Genomic DNA, 21757 nt, shown 5'->3' with positions numbered 1-21757 from the left:
GAAGTACATGCCCACTTTTGGGTGGGTATTATTGTGTTTCTGTTATATGTTTTTCTTCCTGGTTAATGTTCATTTTCCATAATAATATCCATAGCATAAAAAGGAAGGTAGGAAATTCTATAATGTTTAAATGTATCTCTTTCAGGATTTTTTTTTAATTGGTTTGTTTTGCTAGTATTCCTTAACGGTGTATTATTTCAGAGATAACACAGCTCATCTTTCCTTGACTGATTCATGAGGATGTATCTTTTTCTGGAATATTGCTACATTTAAATAGCATAAAATTCCATACTTGTTCACCTTATAATATGTTTACAACTTAGTCACAGTAGAGTATCAGCAGCTGTCAGTTTTTGTCTTTTGTGTCATAGGTAGTTCCAATGCAGTGTTGAGCCCTTGTTTGAGCACTGCTTTCCAGATGAGGCAACATCATGTCAGGTTCTTAGGGGTATAAAAATTAGTTAGAGTTTGACATATTTTACAGAGATGAATGAGTTCCATTTTAAGATTAGAATATTGCCAGGCATGGTGGCGCACGCCTTTAATCCCAGCACTCAGGAGGCAGAGGTAGGAGGATCGCTGTGAGTTCAAGACCACCCTGAAACTCCATAGTGAATTCCAGGTCAGCCTGTGCTAGAGTGAGACCCTACTTCGAAAAAAAAAAAAGTTTAGAATATTTGTTAACTGAGTTTTTAATTTTGTTGTTCAGGGACCAACCAAAGTTAAAGCTTCTTTTTAATGCTTTTGTTTTAAAGGCCACTTAGGGAGGCCAGAAACAACAGTAGGTAAAGTGAGGTCCATGCTAAGTATATGTCAGGGGCGTATGGGATGCCCATTTCTGCTGTGTGCTTCACGCCTTTCTTATGGATAGCAATACAGCAGTGAAAAGCAACAGCCCCTGTTCCCATTGAGCTACTTTCCTCGATGGGAGGGTCAGAGAGTAAGCAAGAAAAACATATCTTTTCAAAGAGTAAGAGAATGTTAAGTGCCATAAAGAAACAAAGCAAGGTTATGTCATAAAGTTAGGGGAGAGGGGAGTAAGTATTTAGATTTTGCCTGGGCAAGGAAAGCTCTAAGGAGGCTATGCTTACGCTGATACCTGCGTACAGGGATCTTGGGAAGAAGAGATCTGGAGGCGCAAAGACCAAAGTGCTGAAGCTTACATACCACACAGCACGGGGCAGTGGGGCAAGGGCATGGGAGGAGGCCGGGAGAGTGGGAAAGGGTAGGAGGAGTTGGACTTTATGGCTAGTGTACTGAACAGACGTTGAGGAGTTGTGAATCAAGGAGTGCCTCTATCCCATTCATATTGTTACCTCCAACACATCATCCTCACTTCATATACAGGGAATAGCCAAGAGAGGAAACAGCACGATCAGTTACAAAGCTGAGTAGTAGATAACTGTGGCTTAGATGTGGGTGGTGCTTAAAAAACTATTAGGTTATACAGATTAGGTAGTGTCGGAGGCAGTTAACAGGAATCCAGCTGGTGGGTTGAATGGGAGGGAGGAGAAGGAACAGGAGGGGAATTGAAGTCACAGTTTTTTGGTGCTTTTTTTTTTTTGGACACTTAGGCAAATGACAGACGGTACCAGCTATTGAGAAGGGCATTTAGGTAGATGTTAGGGATGAGTAGATAAAGGAAAACAAGAGTTTTATTTTGGGGGGGGTGTAACTTAGAGGTAAATGTGCATACTTAGTGTAAGTAAGGCCTTGATGAGCTGGACATAGTGGCACATGCCTTTAATCCCAGTACTCAGAAGGCAGAGGTAGGAGGATCATTGTGAGTTCAAGGCTACCCTGAGACTAACTACATAGTGAATTCTAGGTCAGCCCGGGTTAGAGTGAGACTCTCTGGAAAATATAAAGGAAAGACATGTAAGGCCTTGAGTTGGATCACCAGCAACTCCCCCCGCCCCCCAAAAAAGACTTCTGTTTTGAGCATGTTAAGTTGCCAGGACCCTTATAGACCAGGCAGAGCTATGAAGTCTGCAGCTAGACAGAAGTCTTTCAGGGTGCTTTGAGGAGCTAGGGAAGAAAGGTCTGTAGAACGTAACTGAACGTATCAATTAGGTAGAAATTTACTGCCATATTGCAAGGTTTTCTTTATTTTGTTGCAAGTTTGAAATATATACATACATATACATACCTGGATGATTTTTTTTTTTTGAGGTAGGGTTTTGCTGTAGTCCTAGATGACCTGGGATTCACTTGGTAGTGTCAGGGTGGCCTTGAACTCATGGTGATCCTCTTACCTCTGCCTCCCAAGTGCTGGGATTAAAGGCATGAGCTACCACGCCTGCCTAAAATATTTTTTATATCCTAATTATGTCCTGTTTTAGCTTCTGTTAAATAGGATGTTTAACCTAACATTTTTATAATAGTCATTAATGCCTTATATTACAAACAAGAACGTGATTTGCTTATGTAGAAATATACTAAATACTGTTATTGGAACTATTAAAATACTTAAATATTTTGCAGTGTGAACTATTCAAACTTTGTATTTGAATAAATATTCTAAGCTATATATCTTTTGAAAGCTTCTCAGGAGATATGTGTTTATAAAGTAATAGGAACTTGAAGCCTTTTGAGAGGTGTGTGTTTGTGTGTGTGTGTGTGTTAACTGTGATATCTTAGATTCTTAACTAAAGAAACCAGACATGACTTACCTGACTTCCAGGTTTTCATTAGTCCTATGTTTGCACCACTTATAGGAAGCTGTGCAGAAGATGCTGGATCATGCTGAAAATGAGGTATTTGGAAAAACTTTTCATTAAGAATTTGAGATAGTTCCTTAGCCTTCTTCCTTGTCCTCCATAGCTGGATGTGGTGGGGTGCTCCTGTAAGCCCAGAGGTTGAGGCAGGAGAATTGCTATAAGTTGGAGGTCAGCCTGGGTTACATAGAAAAAACTGGTCTCACAAAACGAAAAGGAATTTGAGGACACGTGATATTTCATTAGAAACAGTAGCTCCAGTCACATAAGTTTTATGGGAGGCTATTTAAGTCACTCCTGGAGTCACTTCTGTGGCCCTTCAGTGAATGTGGCAACAGCAGTTCATTGATGATCAGAAGCAAATGGTATTGAATCGCCCCAAAGACTACTTGTCTAGAGTCTTTAACGTGTGTGTAAGCACATTACCTACTACTGCCTCCCCCCCCCCCCAATTGTCGGCTTCCCTTTATTCAGAGTACTTGGACTTCTCTCTGGTGGCTCCTTGAGTCACAGGATCCTTTTCAGAATGGATAGACAGAAAGGCCTTGGTGATTGCCTTCAGTGACTTGGAACCAAGAGTATTCAGAGACTTAGCTTGTAAGTCTGGATTCCGTGTTGTAACTGAAACATGAATGTTCTTATGTGAAACCATTTGTAGTTGGTTTTGTTTGCTTGCTTTTTGTTTTGTTTTTCAAGGTAGGGTCCCGCTCTAGTCCACAGTGACTGACTTGGAATTTACCATGTGGTCACAGACTGGCCTCGAACTCACATAGATCCTCCTACCTCTGTCTCCAGAGTGCTGGGATTAATGGTGTCACCACACCCGGCTCATTTCTAGTTTTGATGAAAATATTAGAGTATTTGGGAATCATTTAGTCTTTCATGGGCTTTGATACCAGCAATAAAGTCATGTTTATCTGTTACTTGTTTGTTTTTAACAGTTGGAAAATGGTGGCATCTGGCAGAACCCAGAACCACCGGTGGATATGAGAGTGCTGGAGAAAGATCGAGCCAATTGTCCATTCTACAGTAAAACAGGAGCCTGCAGATTTGGAGACAGGTAAGGAATTTTGCTTTGTCTTGTCAGAATGCAAGGATTTAAGATGTCAAGGTTTGAGAGTTCTCCTTTTGGAACAGGCATGGTCTTAAGTTTGAGATGTTCATCATCAGAGGTGAGCTGCTTTCTTGCTCTTCTCCATCTCCAGTTTTTCATCTTTTTTTAAAAAAATATATTTTTGTTCATTTATTTGAGAGAGAGAAAGGGGGGGGGAGAGAAAGGGCACACCATGGCCTCTAGCTGCTGCAAAGGAACTCCAAACTGCATGTGCTACCTTCTGCATCTGGCCTACGTGGGTCATGGGGAATTGAACCTGGATCTTCTGGCTTTTCAGGCAAGTGCTTGAACTACTAATCCATCTCTCCAGCCCACTTTTTCATCTTTTAAACATTTTTTTAAAATTTATTTGCAAGGGGAAAAAATGAGAGAGAATGGGTGTGTGCTAAGGCCTCTTTCCACTGCAAATGAACTCTGGATGCATGCAACACTTTTGTGCCTGACTTTACATGGCTACTGGGGAATTGAACCAGAGCCTGCAGGCTTTGCATGCGAACACCTTTAACTGTTGAGCCATCTCCCAACCTTTTTTTTTTTTCTTTTGAGGTAGGATCTCTTTGACTGTAGCCCAGGCTGAGTAGTCTTGGGCTAGCCTTAAACTCATAGCAGTCCTACTGCCTCCCAAGTGCTGGAATTAAAGGCTTGTGCCACCACACCTGGCCCATTTTGTTTTTAATATAGAATTCATTTATTCCTTTTTTTTTTTTTTTGCTTTTTCAAGGTAGGGTCTTGCTCTAGCCTAGGCTAACCTTGAATTTACTATGTAGTCTCAGGGTGGTCTTGAACTCACAGTATTCCTTCTACTTCTGCCTCCCAGGTGCTGGGATTAAAGGTGTGCGCCACTACACCTGGCACATTTATTCTTTAAAAAAAAATGATTTATTTATTTATTTGGTGAGGATCAGGGAGAGAGAGAGAATGAGAATGGGCATGCCAGGGCCTTTATCCAGTGTAGCGAACTCCAGACTTATGCACTGTCTTATGCATCTGGCTTTACATGGGTACTGGGGAATCAAACATGGGTCCTTTAGGCTTCGTAGGCAAGCACCTTAATTGCTAAACCATCTCTCCAGCCCCTCATTTATTTATTTTTTTAAATTTTTTTATTTATTTATTTGAGAGCGACAGACACAGAGAGAAAGACAGATAGAGGGAGAGAGAGAATGAGCACGTCAGGGCTTCCAGCCTCTGCAAACGAATTCCAGATGCGTGCGCCCCCTTGTGCATCTGGCTAACGTGGGACCTGGGGAACTGAGCCTCGAACCGGGGTCCTTAGGCTTCACAGGCAAGCGCTTAACCACTAAGCCATCTCTCCAGCCCCCCTCATTTCTATGGATGTATCTCTTGGCTCTGTGTTTTTATAACAATATTCCTGAGACCGGGTGACTTATAAAGAAGAAAACATATGTTTCATCGTTCTGGAGGCTGGAAGTCTAAGATCAAGCAAGATAGCATCCAGTTGGCTGTCTGGTGGGGACTGCTCTCTGCTTCCAAGATGGCACCTTGTCATTGTCTGTGTACCTTTACCCCATAATTCTTCCACTTCTGTGCCCAGAATTTTTAGATTTGACTTCCACAGTATTCTGACGGGCTTGAAAGTCCCACTCATATATTCTGATTAATTTGTCTTCCTTCTTATTGGAATGCTCCAAATTCCCCACCTTGTCTTGAAGCTCAGATATTCAGTCTTTTACTTGATCAATTTTATTGATGAGGCTTTTATAGAGGTTGTTTTTTGTTTGTTTGTTTGTTTTTGGTGTAGGGTCTCACTCTATCCCAGGTTGGCCTTGAACTCATGGTAATCCTCTTACTTCAACCTCCTGAGTGCTGGCATTACAGTCATGAGCCATCATATCCAAGGACTCTGGAGTTTTTCATTTAATTAATTAATTTGTTTTTTTTCATTTCCTGTATTTCAGATTGGGTTTTCTTCCATACTTCTATTTCCTTACTTATATCTTATATTGACATGCTTGTTTCACTCAATTGATTTTCTGTGTTCTCTTGGGATTTTTTTGTTTTTGTTTTTTGAGGTAGGGTCTCACTCTAGCCCAGGCTGACCTGGAATTCACTATGGAGTTTCAGGTTGGCCTCGAACTCACGGCAATCCTCCTACCTCTGCCTCCTGAGTGCTAGGATTAAAGGTGTGTGCCACCATGCCTGGCTCTCTTGGAATTTCTTTAGGAATATGTTTTCTTGATTCTTTTGAGTTATTTTATTTATTTATTTTTGTTTCTTTTTTTCTTTTTTATTTTTTTGGTTTTTCGAGGTAGGGTTTCACTCTGGCTCAGGATGACCTGGAATTCACTATGGAGTCTCAGAGTGGCCTCAAACTCACGGTGATCCTCCTACCTCTGCCTCCCGAGTGCTGGGATTAAAGGCGTTGCCACCACACCTGGCTTTTTGAGTTATTTGAACAGACATATAGTCATAAATGACTTAAGTCATAATGTACCCAAGATACAATGAATGTAACAGTAACTCTATCTGCCTTGGTGGGATAGTTTTGAATTCTTTCCCTCTCTGTGATGTCTGTGAAGTTTCTTTAGCAACCTGCCCTGATATAGGAGGCATGATTAGTATTTCCAGTTGAAACCTATCTAATCACATTCGGCAATCAATCCTGTTAACCTTTTCTTAAAAAAATTGTGTGTGTATGTGTGTGTGTGTGTGTGTGTGTGTGTGTGTGTGTGTATGGGTACACAAGGGCCTCTTGGTGCTGTAAAAGAACACCAGGTGCTTGTGCCACTTTTTTTCTTTTGGCTTACATGAGTGGCTTGGGAAGTGAACCTGAGCCAGCAGGCTTTGCAAGCAAAGTGCCTTTAAGTGCTGAGCTATCCTTTCACACCCAAGCCGTGTATCGTTTTTTTTCTTTTTTGGTTTTTCAAGGTAGGGTCTCACTCTAGCCCATGCTGACCTGTAATTTACTATGTAGTCTCAGGGTGGCCTCGAACTTACATTGATCCTCCTACCTCTGCCTTTTGAGTGCTAGGATAAAAGGCAGGCACCACCATGCCCAGCTCCTTGTCACCTTATTTTGGGGGGGAGGGGAGATTCGAGGCAGGGTCTCACTATAGCCCAGACCTGGCTTCCTGCCATCTTTTGAGGTGAGGTTCTATCTCACACTGAGTGGTTCCCTCCTTGGTGTATTATGTGCTAGTCTGGGGCAGGGCGCTGTGGAGGGGTAGGGAGAGGCTGGTGGCAGCTTTTGGCTTCCTGTAATCTTGGTGCTCCTGGTGCTAAAATTATGTTTAAGGTGAGGCTTTAAAATACTGTCTGAGGGTATTCTTGAGCTCAGCTGGTACCCTAGCCCTCTCCTTCTAGTTCTGATTTTGCAAGGCTGATGTGGATGAGGAGAAGTCCTTCTCTACAGTGTCCAAGGCTTTCTCAGAGCCTTGGGAACCAGGAGAAGCACTTCCCAGTGTGCTCTTTGGCAAGGCTCCTTGTCTTCCATCTTAACTAGAAGTCCAGCTCTTCATTTTCTGTTCCCTCTAACTGTTCCTTGGATGGGCTTAGCTGAATGGGTACTTCACCTGTTGGTTTCTTCCATGCTTATATGAGTCCCTGGAGGACAATTTGGATGGAGCAATAATGTTTGAAGTGATTGGGAGCAGTCAGAATATCTTTTGGTGGCAAACACTGGGCCCAGGTAGGATTGTTCCAATTTGGCATGCAGACAGGGCCATGTGTGAAAGACAGAATCATAGGGAGTAGAGGAAAGGAGCCACTGCAAACAAACAGCAGATGTTGTGCCCCTTTGGGCATCTGGCTTTATGTTGGTACTGGGGAATCAACTTGGGTCATTAGGCTTTGAAGGCAAGCACCTTAACCACTGAGCAATCTTTCCAACCCTGTAGCCGATTTAAAAAAAATTTTATTTTATTATTTTTATGTATTTGGGAGAGAGAAAGAGGCAGATAGATAGAAAGAATGGGCAGGCATGCCAGGGCCTTTGACTGCTGCAAAGAAGTGCAGACGTGTGTGCCACCTTGTGCATCTGGCTTGTGTGGATCCTGGAGAGTCAAACCTGGGTTCTTTGGCTTTGCAGTCAAGTGCCTTAACTGCTAGGCCTTTTCTCCGGACCCCTAGAGCCTATGTAACTACATATACGTATGTATATGTTTTATTTTATTTTGATTTATTTATGGGGGGGAGAGAATGGGCACACTAGGGCCTCTAGCCACTACAAATGAACTCCAGACACATGTGCCACCTTGTGCATGTGGCTTACATAGGTTCTGGGGAGTCGAACCTGGGTCCTTAACGTTTCACAGGCAAGCAACTTAACCACTATGCCATCTCTCCAGCCTTAGCCCATGTTTTGATTGGGTTGTTTGATTTCTTATTATTTAGTTTTCTTGAGTTCTGTGTATATAATGGAGATCAATCTTCTGTCAGATGTATAGCTGACAGATTTTCTTCCATTCTGTTGGTTGCCTCTTTGCTCTATTCACAGTGTCATTTGCTGTACAAGAAGTTTTTAATTTCATAAAGTGCCAGTGGTTGATTAGTGATTTTAATTCCTGAGCAACTGGGGTTATATTCAGAAAGTCATTGCCTAAGCCAAGATGTTGAAGGGTTTCCCCTACTTTTTCCTCTAGCAGTGTCAGAGTTTCAGGTTTGATATTAAAGTCTTTGATCCATTTGGACTTGATTCATGTACCTGGAGAGACATAAGGATCTATTATATCTTTCTACCCTAGGTATCCAGTTTTCCCAGCACCATTTGTTAAAGAGGCTGTCTTTTCTTTATTTTTGGCATTTTTCTCAAAAATCAGATGTCCATAGCTGCCTGGTTTTATATCTGAGTCTTCTATTCTGTCTCATTGATCTACATATCTGTTTATGTGCCAGTACCATGTTGTTTTTGTTACTATGGCTCTGTAATATAGCTTAAAATCAGGTATGGTGATACCTGGAGGAAAGTGCAGAACAATTCCAAAAGCCCACTGAGCAATATACATACACGCATCCAAAGCCACCAAAGAGTATTTATGCATGAACGTGGTTAAAATAAATCAGCAAGCTAACAAAGTGAAATGCCCCAAACTGGCTGGGCTTCTTGGCTCACACCCTTAATCCTGTCAACTGGGATACTGAGATTCCTAGGCTGCAATGCGTTTCTGTTCATCCTGGGCCAGAGTGAGACCCTGTCCCCAGGATAAAACAGAAGAAATAAAAGCATAGATCAACAAATGTCAAACTGGGCGTGGTGGCACATGCCTTTAATCCCAGCATTTGGGAGGCAGAGGTGGGAGGATCTCTGTGAGTTCGAGGCCACCCTGAGACTACAGAGGGAGTTCCAAGTCAGCCTGGGCTAGAGTGAGACCTATCTTGGGAAAGAGAAATATCAAAAGCAACAAAAGTCAACCCCAAAACACAATTTATTTAAGAATGGTAACTTAGACTAAAAGTACATCTATCAAATCTAACACATTAGTATTTTTAATTAATGGGATAGGTTTTGAATATTTTCCCTCTCTGGGATTCTTTTCTGTAGCAACCTGCCTGGATATGGAAAGTGAAATCAGTACTTCCAGTGCAGGCCTATATACTTACCTAGCCTTGGGGTAGGCATTGTCCCAGTCAGTGTGAAACAGTCCTGTTACCTTTTGGGGTAGCTTCTTATCTCATCTAAGTTGAGTGAGGCTGTTTTCCTCTTTGGTGAACTGTGGGCTCTTCTCAGCTGTTTAGGTCAGTAGATTACATCCACTGTTTTCTTTCCCCCACTATTGCCCTAATATTTAACATACTTGCCTCCCAAGCTTGTTTTTCCCTAAAAAAGTCTTAACTTCTTATTATTGTTATTATTTTGGTTTTTCAAGGTAGAGTCTCACTCTAGCCCAGGCTGACCTGGAATTCACTATGGAGTCTCAGGGTGGTCTTGAACTCACAGTGATCCTCCTATCTCTGCCTCCCTAGTGCTGGGATTAAAGGCGTGCACTACCATGCTCAACTTTACTTTGTTTTTTGTTTTTTGGGGCTTTTTTTGGTTTTTCGAGTTAGGGTCTCACTCTGGCCCAGGCTGACCTGGAATTCACTACAGAATCTCAGGGTGGCCTCGAACTCACAGCGATCCTCCTACCCCTATCTCCCAAGTGCTGGGATTAAAGGCATGCACCACCATGCCGGCTTTTACTTATTTTTAATTAGAATCCTATCCAAGGGGCTTGGGAGAAGTCTCAGCAGTTAAAGGCACTTGCTTATAAAGCTTTTCAGCCAGGATCATTTTCCCAGAACCCACATTAAACTGGATGGGTGTTCCTTATAAGAGACTCTAGTGCATACGCATGCACGTGCGCGCGCGCGCACACACACACACACACACACACACACAAATAAACAAATAAGATTTGGACAAAAACCTTAACCAGGAAATTTTGGTCTATTTTGTTCTTTAGACTCTGTCCTCTTAGGCAAAGGGAGTAAATGAAATAGAAAACTCATATAGGGAGTAACAAAGTTACCCTAGTATAACCTGGTCATCTTAACCTTAGTTTACTTTAAACTCTGAAACGAAATTATTCTTCACCGTGGTTAGCCACTTGTGGTCAATAAAAATTGTAATATGTATTTTTTTATGCTTCATAGTGACCAGGTACCAGAGTTTAACTCAGATCTCTTAGATCCATCTCTTCTCAGTCATGTGGCTTGGGAAGTCAGTGCTGCTTCTGGTTTCTGTTTCCCTTGCAAGACAGGGAAAGTACTAGCATCAGCTATCCTACCAGGTTTAAGGGATCAGAGGGAAAAATACCCAAATGCATGGAAAGTATCATATGCTGTATGTGCATGCAGTTATAATTCTTCAGCATGCAAGTCAGTTGGAAACTGTGTGGAACCAGGATTATATTGTTAGTTCTCACTTTCTTCTTGAGTCCCACATGTGGCATTTTATGCCTGTAACTGCCCTTTGTCACACTAGTGTGCCTTCTTTTTTTAAACTTTAAAAAAATTATTTATTTATTTGACACACACACAGAGAGAGAGAGAGAGAGAATGGGCACACCAGGGCCTCCAGCCACTGCAAATAAATTCCGGACGCATGTGCCACCTTGTGCGTCTGGCTTACATGGGTCCTGGAGAATCGAACCTGAGTCCTTTGGACTTGCAGAGAAATGCCTTAACCACTAAGCCATCCCTCCAGCCCTAGTGTGCCTTCTTTTTACTTACGGTTCAACACATTGAAATCTTTCTAAACTTATGCAAAGGCTCTTTACTGACAAATGAACTTGGAAATTAGTCCCAATCTTGCATTTTTTTGAGGCAAGCCCAACAGACTGGCCTTTTTTTATGGGAGAGAGAGAATATTGGCACTCCAGGGCCTCCAGCCACTGCAATCTTACATTTTAATGGGAAGCCTGGTGGTCTTCCAACAGTTTTCTCACGTGGTAGAGCTTGGTATGTAAGTAGGGTTTATTGTCTTACAATAAAGTCCAAACAACTTAGTTACTTGAGTTTTTAATCCAGAATTTAAGGCAAGATTTTTTTTTTTTTTTTGAGTAAGGGTGTCATTCTAGCCAAGACTGGAATTCACTCTGTAGTCCCTGTGCTGACCTTGAATTTATGGTGATCTTCCTACCTAAACCCATTAAGTGCTGGGATTATGTAGGTGTGCACCAGCACACCCAGATAAGGCAAGCTAGTTTTTTTTGCAAGGTAAGTTCTAGCTCTAGCCCAGGCTGCCCTGGAATTAACAATGTAGTCGCAGGGTGGCCTTCAACTCACACCAGTTCTTGTACCTCTGCCTCCTGAGTGCTGAGATTAAAGGCGTGTGCCACTTCGCAGGCAAGCTATTCAAAAAATATATTTATTTGTGAGCAGAGAAAGAGAGAGTATGGGCATGCTAGGACCTCTTCCTACTACGTACAAACTACAGATACATGTGCCAGTTTATGCATCTGATTTTTTTTGTTGTTTGTTTATTTTTAATTTATTTATTAGAAAGTAACAGAGAGAGAGAATGGGCGCGCCAGGGCCTCTAGCCACTGTAAATGATCTCCAGGTGTGTGTGTCCCCTTGTGCATCTGGCTAACGTGGGTCCTGGGGAATGGAGCCTAGAACCAGGATTCTTAGGCTTCACAGGCAAGTGCTTAACCGCTAAGCCATCTCTCCAGCCCTGTGTCTGGTTTTATATATGGTGTGGTGGTTTGAATTAGGCGTTCTCCATAAACTCTTGTGTTTTGAATGCTTGGTTCCCAGCTGATGGCAATTTGGGAGGTGGAGGCTACTGGAGGAGGTATGTTGTTGGGGGTGGGCTTAGGAGTGTTGTAGTTTGCTCCTTTTTGGCAGAACTCAGCTCACTCTCTTGCTGCTCTTCTCCGCCTGCTGTGGCAGAGGTGATGTCCAGCCCCCTCATGCTGTCCTTTCCCCTGCCATCATGAAGCTTGCCCTCCAGAGTGTAAGCCAAAGCAGAAACCTTTCTTCCCATCAGCTGCTTTTGGTCAGGTTCTTTATCCAGTCATACAAACATAACTATGACACATGGGTAATGGCCAGCAGGCTTTGCAAGCATGCACCTTTAACTGCTGAGCCACTAATTTTTTTTTTAATGCAAGAGTGAGAGAAAGAGAGGGAGAGAGGGAGAGAGAGAGAATTGGTGCGTCAGGGCCAGCAGCCACTGGAATCGAACTTCAGACCCATGCGCCCCTTTGTGCACATGTGTGGCCTTGTGTGATTGAGTCTCTGTGCATCTGGCTTATGTGGGACCAGGAGAGTCAACCATGAGTCCTTAGGCTTCTCAGACAAGTACCTTAACTACTAAGCTATCTCTCTGGCCCCCAAGGCAAGCTTTTATTGTGTATGTTAATGTACTTTTTTGTTAATGTGCTTTTTAAGTATTACACAAATGATCTTGCTTGTCTTATGCAGATGTTCTCGTAGACATAATTTCCCTACGTCAAGTCCCACCCTTCTTATTAAGAGCATGTTTACAACATTTGGGATGGAGCAGTGCAGAAGAGATGACTATGACCCCGACGCCAGCCTGGAGTACAGTGAGGAGGAAACCTACCAGCAGTTCCTAGACTTCTATCACGATGTCCTACCTGAGTTCAAGAACGTGGGAAAAGTGGTTCAATTTAAGGTCTGCGTGTGTATGAGAAGGGGACGGGCACACCTGATTTTGAAATACACAAAGCCAAGTAGAAAACAGAGCCATGTACCCGTATGTGCCTAGTCTGGAGTCGGTCATGTCACTTTCTTCTCTTCCTTTCCACCCTCCCTCTGGCCAATGCCATAGAGATACAGGAGGAAATCCTAAGCAGGGTCTGGTGTAATATCCAAATGCTCAGGTCTGAGTTGGAAAGGAGCTCTCACTTAGGCAGTGCCTTTGTGTGGCAGCTCTTCCCAGCATTTCCGTTCTCTGCCAGGTCCTCTGTACCTTGCCATACACGCCTTTACGTAGATGCCGCCTGTGATGGAGAGCCGGCCTTTTCCTTCTCTCTGTGGCTTCCTTACCTAGTGCTGTGTTGTACAGGCTGTGACTGGGCACTCCTCACTCAGCATGTTCATGGCCTGTGTTGGCAGTGGCTTGTAGCTTCTGCTCAAGGCACACAGGGTTTTCTTTTGGAGTTACTTAAGCTCCTAGGTAGATCGTGATTCCTTTCTTTAGTTTTATTCATTGGCTACTTTCAACCAAGAACCTTTTAGTGCTGAGGCGTCACCCCAGCCCCTCATTGGGAACTTTCAGTACTGAACTTATAATGTCCCTCAAGCCAGTACTTTATACTATTGATGACACATTAGGTGAAAAGGGGTATGCAGATGACACTTTATTTTATTGTTTATTTTTATTTATTTATTTGAGAGGGACAGACACACAGAGAGAGAGAGAGAGAGAGAGAGAGAGAGAGAATGGGCACGCCAGGGCCTCCAGCCATTGCAAACGAACTCCAGACGTGTGTGCCCCCTTGTGCATCTGGCTAACATGGGTCCTGGGGAATTGAGCCTTGAACCAGGGTCCTTAGGCTTCACAGGCAAGCACTTAACCACTGAGCCATCTCTCCAGCCCCAGATGACACATTTTTAAATATTCCTTAAGGCAAGGAAAATATTCCTGAAGCTAGATGGGGTCCCTGCTGCTCGTGGAATACATGAGTTGAATCCTAACAGAGGTGTACTTTGTGACTCGATCACATCTGAACCTGAATAAGCTTGCTATATTAGGCAAGAGAAAAACAGGATTAAAGTTGTGGGGATTTTCCTGCTATTGCAAATGGCAGTTGCAATAGCCAAGGATCAAAATATTTATGGAATTCAAGGCTATGCTTTTTATTTGTTGATTGTAGGATTTAAAAATTCTTGAAAAAAAAAACCCCGTAACCTTTTATTTCTGTGGCATGCACCTTCCTGTTTTCTGAGTACAAGTAAGCACTGAAATAGATGTTTGTGGTCAGGCTTGCATGATGCCACATTAAGGCAAGCAGCAGCCTAGGAGGCAGTGTGGTCTCATTCACCCTGTGTTCTTAAATGTTATTTTTCCTGCAAGTGCTTCTTTCTTGCCCCAGCAGCAGATTGGCTTCCATCAGTGCTTTCCCTCGTGGCCACTAGCTCATGCTACTTCTATAAAGTGGCAGCAAAATGGTGGAAAGTTTTCAGAACTTCAGACCGGTGGCTGGAGATGTAGCTCAGTGGCAGGGCACTTGCCTGGTATGTGCAGCACCCTGAATTCTACCCTCAGCACCATACAATGGGGGAGGGAGGCCTTTTGTGGGGAAGATTAGTGGAAATTACACTGTTACTATGGCAAATTGTACCCACTAACTACAACATTTTTTTTTTGTTTTTTTTTGTTTTTTTTTTTTTAGATTTTGGAAAGCTAGTCACATTTGGCAGTTACAAATAAAAGGCTATTTAGTAAATTTGTGGAGAAAAAATGTTTAGAATATTGAATTCATTATGGAAAAGTTAACAGGCCCTTGGGAACCATGGGATTAAGTTATTTTTTATATATATTTTTTTCTTCATTTTTTATTTATTTATTTGAGAGCGACAGACACAGGGAGAAAGACAGATAGAGGGAGAGAGGATAGAATGGGCACGCCAGGGCTTCCAGCCACTGCAAATGAACTCCAGACGCGTGTGCCCCCTTGTGCATCTGGCTTTATGTGGGTACTGGGAAATTGAAGCTGGGTCCTTTGGCTTTACAGACAAATGCTTTAACTGCTAAGACATCTATCTCTCCAGCCCTTACATTACATCTTGAAAAAATATAGAATACCGTTTATGTAAAATTTCTAAATGGGGCCTGGGGAGATGGCTTAGACATGAAGGTCTGAGAGGACCTGGTCAATTCCTTAGCACCCATATGTACGGCTGAGTGTGACCACACGTACCTGTTACCTTAGCTCTGTGAAGAGGCAGAAACTGCAGAATCACTGGAACTTGCTGCCTAAAAATAGCAGCTTCAGGCTGAGGGAGAAACTCTGTCTCAAGGAAATCTTGCAGGTAATAGACAAAGGCACTGTGTTTTCCTCTGGCTTCTGTGTATGCACAGGCCTGCACATCTACACACATACATGCATATACATCATAGGTCTACACAAACACACACACGTGCAAAAAATGCTGTCTAAATGTACAAAGCAATACTATACATTATTAGCACATAGGCATGTTCCTTTGTATACATAAACATAAATGTGTACATCATTTTGCATGATACACATTTATCTGTATATGTTTTCTGGCATGCAGCTGGTGTGTGTATGCTACCACACATTTGTATTTCCATGTTTTTCTTTTAATATTTCAATTTATTAGAAGGAGAAAGAATGTGAAAGAGAGTGAATATGGGCACTAGGGCCTCTTACCCCTGCAAACCATCTCCAAACACATGTGCCACTTTGTGCATCTTGTTTTATGGGGTACTAGGGAAACAAACCCAGGCCAGCAGGTTTTTGCAAGTAAATACCTTTAACCTCTGAGCTATCTACCCAGCCCATCTTTTTTTTTTTTAATTTTCCATTTTATGGTTTTTCGAGGTAGGGTCTCACTGGGGCCCAAGCTAATCTGGAATTCATTATGTAGTCTCAGGGTGGCCTCGAACTCATGGTGATCCTCCTACCTCTGCCTCCTGAGTGCTGAGATTAAAGGCGTGCACCACCACACCCAGGACCAGCCCATGTTTTCAAAGGTCTATATATATGTATGCATGTTTCTGTTTGGAACATGAAAGGTACACTCAGCCTCTTGACAGTGCTTACCTAAGTTACTGAGATGGGAGAATAGGATGGGAGGATTTCAAGTAGATCAAACAGTAAAGCACTGTTTAAACATTCCCAAAATGGAAAATGGAAATTTTTATTACTAAATACGTATAGGATATCTATAGATTGATGTATATTCTTTTTTTTTTTTAAGGTAGCATCTTTTTTGCTCTATCCCAGACTGACCTGGAATTCACTATATAGTCTCAGGCTGGCCTTGAACTCAAGGCAGTCCTCCTACCTCTGCTTCCTAAGTGCTGGGATTTAAGGCATGTGCCACCACGCCAAGCACTATACTCTGTTTATTTATTTTTATTTATTCATTTATTTGAGAGAGAGGGGGGCAGATAGAAAGAGAGAATGTGTGTGCCAGGGTCTTTAGCCACTGCAAACGAACTCCAGATGCATGTACCCCCTTCTGTATCTGGCTTATGTGGGTCCTAGGGAATTGAACCGGGGTCCTTAGGCTTCACAGGCAAACGCCTTAGACACTAAGCCATTTCACCAATCCTGCTCTGTGTTTTTTATATATGTGTGAAACACTTAATATTAATGGTGGACAAATATATAAAACAGACTGGGGTCAACAGGGATCTGACATTTTAGGCCTGCAGTGCTGTTATGTGTTGATGTATACCTTAAATAGCAAAGTGGAATCATGTCTCTATTTTGGAATCTTTGAACATCAGCTACACTTTGGCATATTGGCCTGGACAAAATGTGTTTGTTGATGGGATGGTTTCTTTTGTTTAACTTTTTTTTTTCTTTGAGGTAGGGTCTCACTCTACCCCAGACTGACCTGGAATTTACTACATAATCTCAGGTTGGCCTCAGACTCACAGTAATCCTCCTACCTCTGCTTCCCAAGTACTGGGATTAAAGGCATGCACCACTATGCCTGGCTTTTACTTGTTTGCTTAATTTTTATGTTAGCATTTTTCCTTGTTCCTTAGGTCAGCTGCAACTTGGAACCTCATCTGAGGGGCAACGTATATGTTCAGTACCAGTCGTAAGTATTACGGACATACACATCTTCATATTTTGTCATAGTTAGGGTATTTTGTTTCTTTCATATCTGGGATTTTCCCACTGGCTGTATAGCTTTCATATGAATGGCATTTTTCAGAATGTGAATATTAAGAGCTGATAAACAGACAAGATTTGAACATGATACATTCTTATATTGTTCTTTGTCTAGTTATGTAGTTTTGAATATTTTGTGGCATGGTTTATTATATAATTTTAATAGCTAAAGTTCAAACTGAATACGGATAACCAGAAGATAGAATGTAAAGTTTAAATCAAAAGCATCAAGGGGTTGAAGCCCCATGTATTCTTATTGTGCAAATGACGAGCCAGGAGAGTACTTCCTGTATTATTTCTGCTTGTCTTGCCATGAATTTGCCTAGGCTGCACCATGATTAATGGGTTCACTTAGCCATTTGTAGTAAGAACAGCAGTCCTAGCTGAGAAACAGGAGGTTCCAACAAGGGAAAACAGTTCAATACTTCATGGTCCAGTCATGTGGATTAAGAAGCTTTGGCTCCAGCCAATTTCCATGCAACAAAACTTCTCATATAGTTAGTAAAAAAGGTACCTGGATAAATTATCGACTGGTGGAACCTGAATGCTCTAATGAAAACTTCCTAGTCCGTACCAAACAAATAAACAAAAAAACAAAGCTATAAACTTGGTAGTCCTATGATAAATGAATAAAAGGGCTAATTAGTCGTAGGTTTACTCTATTGGATTTACTATTAAGCACTTCCTTTGGTTTTCGGTTCAAAGGGAAGAAGAATGCCAAGCAGCCTTTTCTGTCTTTAATGGCCGATGGTATGCAGGACGACAGCTCCAGTGTGAATTCTGCCCAGTGACTCGGTGGAAAATGGCAATTTGTGGTAAAAGCAATATAGCAGTCCCTCCTCCCCCACCTCTATCCTTCTATACAAAGCTATACAAAGGAAAACTTTTAGGGAAAAAAAATCAATATTTTAAAGGGACAGGTGCAGTTTTGTCTCAAACTGCAGATGACCAGAGTTGTCATATAATGGACACTGCAGTTTAGGTGTATAAAAAAACTCTGTGGGTCACTGTATAAATGAGTTGACTGAAGTCACATTATATTGGTGACAGCAATGGGGCTTGAGTTTCAGTCTTCGGATCCTCAGTCCTGGATTCTGCGTGTAATGTACTCACATTGCCTTGTTGCACTTTGCAAGAGTTTTTTTCCATTGACTGGCTTTCATCACTTGAGCTGTTTGTTTCCATCTTGATCCCTAAGAAATCTACCAACATCATTGCTACCCCAAGCGTTACCTATGGGTAGCATTCCTCACTGTACTTGAAGTAATGCTCTTGTGCATGAGCCCTTGGGTAGGTGTGGGGTCAGTTAGTCTGACTCATCAGACAGCGCAGCCAAACCAGGAAGTGATTCAGGGCTGTGCACAATGTAACTAGCAGCTTTGAAGGCCAAGTCACTTTCTGACTTCTAAAGGTGGGTTAGTCACATCAGCATGGAAGTTCCCCAGATAAGAGAAATGAAGTGCTAATGCCTTGGCATGATATATATCCTGCCTTTGCCTTGCGTTCTCTGCCCTGTGTTCTCGAGTGCTTAAAACTTATCAAAAACAAAACAAACAATCAAAAAACCCCACAGTTTATAAAGACTGTGTCTTAATGGATGATGTCATTTTAGAATAATTTATGCTGGATGTGGTGATGTTCACCTGCAGTCCCAGCACCACAGAGGCTGAGGTGGGAGGAGTGTTGAGGCCAGCCAGCTGGGACTACCTAGCTAGACCCTGTCTCTAGGTAAATAAATGAAAAGAAAACCACTTATGGAGGGGAGATTTTATAATTCCTTGCTCAGGAAAGCCAAAACCATTACATCCTGTTTACAGGTTTGCGGGATGTTTCCTAAGGTAGTTTCTTTTGCTGGTTCCTGGAAACATGGTGTGATTCCAGTGATGTGTTTCTGAGTGGCTTTGATGTCCCCAAAGCAGGTGTCTATTTAATTTTTTAAAAGACATTTTAAATGTATTTACAAGGAGAGAGACAGCGAAAGAGAGGTGGTGGGGGTATAGGCACACCAGGCCTCTTGCTACTGCATGCGAACTCCAGATGCATTTGCCCTTTTGTGCATCTGGCTTTATGTGGATACAAGGGAATTGAACCCAGGTCATCAGGCTTTGCACACAAGTGTCTTTACCTACTGAGCCATCTCTCTACCCTCTTATTTTTTTTTAATTTTTTTTGGAAAAAAATAACAGCTTTATTATTTTCCTCTGTGAGTAATGACGTTGAACATCTTTCTGTGACATTATTAACTACTAGTATATCTTTGGAGAGATACCTGTTCAGATCCTGGGCCCACCAGATTCCAGCTTTTATGTGAGGTCCAAAAATCTGAACCCAAGTACTCAAAGTTGCATGGCTTTAACCATTCAGCCCCTCCTTTCTTTTTTATCTTTTATTTTTTTTTTTAAATTTTAGAGAGAGAGAATTGGCACATCAGGACCTCAGCCACTGAAATAGAACTCCAGATGCTTGTGCCAGCTAGTGGGCATGAGTGATCTTGAGCTTGCCTCACCTTAGTATGTCTGGCTTACATGGGATCTGGAGAGTCTAACATGGGTCCTTGGGCTTTGCAGACAAGCGCCTTAACGGCTAAGCCATCTCTCCAGCCCTCCTTTCTTTTATTGAGATAGGATCTCACTGTGTATTCCAGGCTGGTCTTGAATTTGTGGCAATTCTGCCTTAGCCTCCCAAGCAATAGGATTATAGGTGTTCGCTACCATACCCAGTGATTATGTTACTGTGTAAAGGAAATATAGGACCCTCCACATATGATGGGCCTTCTTTTCTGACCAGTAGTTCTGCCCTCAAAAACAATGCTACCACAGGGACCCCAAAGCCTGATTCTTCTGTGTTAATTAGGGATGTAAATGCAATCAATGAATGGTTAAACCTTAGGAGAGGTGACAGGGTTACAATTTTTTCAGTTGCACTCCAATAATACAACAAGGCACAGAAATTCTGGTGAATTAAAACTTCTGATTTGTTACCTTTCAGAGTGCCTTTTGTTGTGGCTTTTTGTTTTTCGAGGTAGGGTCTCTAGCCCAGGCTAACCTGGAATTCACTATTTAGACTTAGGGTGATCTCAAACTCACAGCAATCCACCTACCTCTGCCTCCCAAGTGCTGGGATTAAAGGCGTGCACAGCTACCTCGGCCAGCTTCAGTGTCTTGTTAGAGCATTTGAGTATTTTTTAAACAATATGCAACAAAAAAATAGTTCCAAACTTCAGAAAAGTACCTTCTTACTTCCTCAAAAGATGAAATGCCATCTTCCTAATGCCTGTTGATAACTGCCATTTCACCAACTGTGCCTGATTCACAGGTTTGTTCGAAGTACAACAGTGCCCTAGAGGAAAGCACTGCAACTTTCTTCATGTGTTCAGAAATCCCAACAATGAATTTAGGGAAGCCAACAGAGACATCTACCTGTCCCCAGACTGGACTGGCTCCTCTTTTAATAAGACCTCGGAGAAGAGGGAAAGGCCAGGCCACCATGATGACTACTATGGCCGGTCGAGAAGAAGGAGGAGCCCTAGTCCCGACACCTACAAGAGAAATGGTGAGTCTGAAAGGAAGAGTAGCAGTCACAGGGGGAAGAAGTCTCACAAGCACATTGCAAAGAGTCGTGAGAGGCACAGTTCGCCAAACAAAGGAAGAAAAAGGGACCGCAGCCCGCGCCGAAGCCGAAGGAACCGGTGGAGCCGGAGCAGGAGCAGGAGCAGGAGCAGGAGCAGGAGCAGAAGCCGGAGCCGGAGCCGAAGCCGGAGCCGGAGCCGGAGCCGGAGCCGGAGCTCATCGAGGTCTAGGAGTCGCGGAAGGCGGAGGTCGGACAGTAGAGACAGAGTCATTCAGAGCCCCAAATCCAAATAAGCCTCTGTCTTAAATGTACACACTGTATACTGACGGCTTTGCAAGTGTAACTGAGCTCTGTGGCCTGAAATCTTTTGTAAAATGTTCATTGTTTGATAATCACGAAATGTGTTTAGTATAGAAAACCTAGAAAACAAAACTGTATAAATTATATGATATAACTTGTAATAATGACCCTGCAAAGACTAATTAATTCTAGAGCATTGAGTTAGTCTTTTTTTCTTATGGCTGTTTACACATTTTCTTAAATCACAGATTGCATATAATAACTTTAGTGTAATGCCTTTCATATAATTGTCACATTTCATCAATCTCAATTATGTCACATAATTGTTATTTTTATTCATTGTATGACATGTATATCATGTATTTATTTACCTTTATTCCAGATGAACTTTGACTTTGTGCTATTAAAGAGTGTTGTGCTAAAAATAACCCTCTAGTTGGGTGAGGTGGTTCAAGTCTATAGTTCTAGCACTGGGGAGGCTGAGGTAGGAGGATCACCATGAGTTTGGGGCTTGCCTGGGGCTCCAGTGTAAGTTCCTGGTCAGCTCAAGCAAGAGTGAAATTCTGTCTCAAAAAAAAAGACCCTCTAATAGATTTCCTTAACTATTTCTACATATTTCTGGTCATTTCCTTAGAATACATTACATGAAGGAAAGTGTGGTGGTTTGATTCAGGTGTCCCCCATAAACTTAGGTGTTCTGAATGCTAGGTTCCCAGATGATGGAGATTTGGGAATTAACGCTTCCCTGGAGGCAGTGTATTGTTGGG

At 42.3% G+C, this 21757-nt stretch overlaps 1 protein-coding gene across 1 annotated transcript in view; it reads left to right on the top strand.

Moving 5' to 3' along the window:
- Zrsr2 (zinc finger CCCH-type, RNA binding motif and serine/arginine rich 2) overlaps positions 1–21757 on the top strand; it is a 30508-nt gene extending 8751 nt beyond the window's left edge. Inside the window, exons 6-11 of the mRNA XM_045140481.1 lie at positions 2718–2756; positions 3659–3777; positions 12700–12913; positions 16991–17046; positions 17826–17935; positions 20436–21757. Of these exons, the coding sequence (XP_044996416.1) occupies positions 2718–2756; positions 3659–3777; positions 12700–12913; positions 16991–17046; positions 17826–17935; positions 20436–20983 (1086 nt within the window). The 3' untranslated portion in view covers positions 20984–21757. The remainder of the gene's footprint in view (positions 1–2717; positions 2757–3658; positions 3778–12699; positions 12914–16990; positions 17047–17825; positions 17936–20435) is intronic.

This window comes from Jaculus jaculus, chromosome X, assembly GCF_020740685.1.
Source record: "Jaculus jaculus isolate mJacJac1 chromosome X, mJacJac1.mat.Y.cur, whole genome shotgun sequence".
Lineage (NCBI taxonomy): Eukaryota > Metazoa > Chordata > Mammalia > Rodentia > Dipodidae > Jaculus > Jaculus jaculus.
The sequence above is the reverse complement of the archived record's forward strand: the minus strand, read 5'-3'. Positions and strand labels throughout refer to the sequence as shown.